General features: G+C 16.3%; 1 protein-coding gene across 1 annotated transcript; it reads left to right on the top strand.

The window, feature by feature from the left end:
• Positions 1-215: 215 nt before the first annotated feature.
• Positions 216-1,459, top strand: PGSY75_0022300 (exported protein (PHISTa); the record flags this gene model as incomplete). The annotated part of the gene is made up of 2 exons (XM_018783368.1): positions 216-350; positions 458-1,459. 2 exons carry the CDS (start codon positions 216-218, stop codon positions 1,457-1,459), a joined length of 1,137 nt encoding a protein of 378 aa, XP_018638855.1.
• Between the last annotated feature and the right edge of the window lie 2,367 nt (positions 1,460-3,826).

The raw sequence follows: 3,826 nt of genomic DNA, 5'->3' as shown, positions 1-3,826 counted from the left end.
AAAAAAAAAAAAAAAAAAAAAAAAAAATAATAATAATAATAATTATAAATATAAATAATAATAAGGTATTGTATTTTGAGTTATATATTTATCTATTATATTTTATTTTTTTTTATTCTTATATAATAAATTTTATAGAATATATTATAATGAAGTGTTTTATTGAATGCAATATAAATGAATCTGAGAAATTAATTGATGATAATAATAAAGTTATGAATTTAAAAAACTCAGGATTTAGTTTTTTTTTTTCTGATAAGAAGAAAAATAGAAGCACATTATTTTCTTTTCCATTCCAAACTATATATATATCGATATGTATTATAATTGTTATATACGTATCATTTATGGTAATTTATAATTAATATTATAAATAAATATTTAATGCATAATACAGCATAAATATAAATATATATATATAATTAATATACTATATGAATATAAATTTTTTTTATAGGATGTGCATATGCATGATGGAAATATTATCTCAGATTCCGTATCCGTTTCATTAGTTGAAAGAAATTTATCTGAATATTATAATGGTAAATATGGAGCAATGTTAAATTATTATATTGAACCGAATGGAGTATATAATCAATATTATTCAGGAAGACATACGTATAACACATACTATGATGCATTAGATCAAGATTTGATACAAAGTGAAGAAGATTCTAATGATTCAGAAGAAGAATCAGAAGGTGAATCAGAAAATGAATCAGATGAGCAATCAGAAAATGACTCCGAAGAAGAATCTGAAGAAGAATCTGAAGAAGAATCAGAAGTTGAAACAGAAAATGAATCTGAAGAAGAATCAGATGATGAACCAGTTAAAAAAAAAATCAAAAAAAACAAAAAGGTTAAAAAAAACGGAGAAAAGAAAGATATAAAAATCGGAAACATTGATAGTATTAAAAAAACATTAAATAATATATATACAAATAAAAATAATGTTAATGATTCAAATAATAATTTTAATGCACCTTTAAAAAATTTAAATTACAATGATATTACAAGACAATTAAATGAACATGAAATAACTGAAGTTATTACAGGATTAAAAGACATTACACCACGTACAGATTTAATTAATGTATGGATTCAAACCTTGGGTGTATGTAAATTAGGATGGCGTAATATAATAAATACTTTAAAAGATTATGAAAAAGAGTGTTTGTCTAAATACAAAAAGATTATATCACCACATTATGGTGGAACACCGAGAGAAAAATATCCTGAAGAATATTGGAAAGAATGCTTATATAATATTGAATTTAAATTTTTAAATGTATCATCTAAATATAATAAAAAGTTTTATAGATTGCTAAATAGAAATGCTGAAGTTGATAAAATAAAAATATTCTTATTTTCATGTTTAGAAAAATTTGACAATTTAAAAAAAGAATTATGTGAAGAGTACAAAAATGAATTATATAAAAAAATTATGAAAGTACCTTGAATAATATATTCTATATTATAATATATATATATATATATATATATAAAAGAATGTGATAGTTATAAATATATTTTATAATTCTTATTTTTTGAATAATCTAAAATTAATTTACAAAAGTTAAATTATATAGTACATCTTCTCATTATATAAAATTCATAATTAATAAATTAGGTATTTATCTATATTAATCTTTGTCATGTTTCATTCATATATTCCCAAGTGCTATGTTTTCATTTTATACATTTGTATATATATATATATTATGCTAAATATATATATTTTTTTTTTTTTCTATATTTTAAACATTTCATATAATATTTTTTTGTATCTTTTATTAAACAAATATATATATATATATATATATATATATGTATATATTTCATATTACTGGAATGAAAGAAAATATATAATTTACATGTTATATATTCATTTTTAAAAAGAAAAATATATAATCTATAAATATATGAATAATATAAAAATAATTGTTATTTTTTAATAAATATAAAAAATTTATAAAACATAATATATTACTAATTGTTGAAATATATATAATATAAAATAATTAAAAAAAATAAAATAAAATTTAATATATTTTTATTCTACAACACATACATTTTTTTATCTTAACTGTGTTTTTTCTTTTTACATATAAATATCGAAATATATGCGCACAAATAAAAAATTATATAAATAAATACTTATATATATATATATATATATATATAATATAATTCATAAATTTTTCTTTAAAAAAATTTTATTTAATAAGAATACGATAGGGATACATAAAAAAATGCGCTTTTTATTACAAATATTATAAGCATTTTATGTTAATAATTTGTGTGAGTAAATTGTTTTTTTTAATATCATGGAATATACAGCATACATTCTATATATACAATAAATATTCGTAAATAATTAACGTAATATGAAAGAAAAAAAATATATGTATATTTATAATATATATATTGTATAAATTGTTCTTATTTTTTTTAATATTTTATAAAAAAGATTATGTACAATTTTTCAAAAACATTGTATATTTTAATAAAATTAATTTAATTACGCGTACGATTTATATATATGTATATATTTATAAGAGGTCTATAAACAATTAAATGGGTATAAATATTTTTGCGCTACAAATATACATCATTTTATATATTTTAATTTATATATTTTATATATGATGTTCTTGTCATTTAAAAATACGTACATTATATGAAAATTGCTTATAAGTTTAAGTAATTTATATATGTTTTTTTTAGCTCAAAAAAAATGTGTACAGCTGATAAATGAATTTATATGATCATAAAATTACTTAAAGTAATTTTTTTTTTTTGATGTATAGAAAAGCGCATTGTTTTTAAATATAATATAGGCTTATATATATATGTATATAATTAACATACATATAAAATATCGAGCATTAGACGGTATAAAATAGAAAAGGACAAAATAACATAACAATGAAATATTCCTAATAAATAAAATTCATGTATGTAAATATATATAAATCAAAATAATGAGAAAGGAAATAAATTTCAAGTTACATGTGTACGTAAAAGATTAAAAGAAAAATAGGTGTACACATTATATATATATATATATTTTAATTTAATTTGATTTAAATTAATTTTAATAATATTTAAAAATAAAATTAAAAAAATAATTTATTATTAAATAAAATATATTATATTAATAAATATTTTTATATTTATTTATATATAATTATAAATTTCTTTTGTATTTTAAAATATTTTCTGTTATATTCTTATAACACTTAACAAAAAAAAAAGTTTTATAAAAACATAATTTTAATCTTTATATATCGTTTCCTTTTTGTTTGTTTTTAATTTAATAAAATTAAACATTTTACAGGTTTTGGTAGATTTATATTAAAAATAAATATAAAAAAAGATATATATATATATATTTTTATACATGATATATAAAACTGTATGTTGTTTTACATAATTGTATTAATAAACGTAAGATATAGAAGATTTATATGTTATGTATATATATTTTTATTATTTTATATTATCTCCATAAATTTTATATTTTAAATAATATATGCTTTAATGTTTCTACAAGACTTGATAGTACAATTAGAATGCATTTGCTTAAAGCATATAAAAAAAAAAAAAAAAGAAATACTTATATTTTATTTTATGGATGAATATACATAAATAAATAATAATATCAATTATGTATCTCTTTGACAATATATTTATTATTTTTTTTATATTGACTAATATATTATATATATAATTATTACAGTACTGCCAATATATTTTCTTATGATAAAGAATATTTTACACAGTCAAATATAGAATTAAATATATATACTAAAATTGGAATATA

The sequence above is a fragment of the Plasmodium gaboni genome, assembly GCF_001602025.1.
Source record: "Plasmodium gaboni strain SY75 chromosome Unknown, whole genome shotgun sequence".
NCBI classification, from domain to species: Eukaryota; Apicomplexa; class Aconoidasida; order Haemosporida; family Plasmodiidae; genus Plasmodium; species Plasmodium gaboni.
Note: the sequence above shows the minus strand (reverse complement) of the source record. Positions and strands in the feature narration are given on the sequence as shown.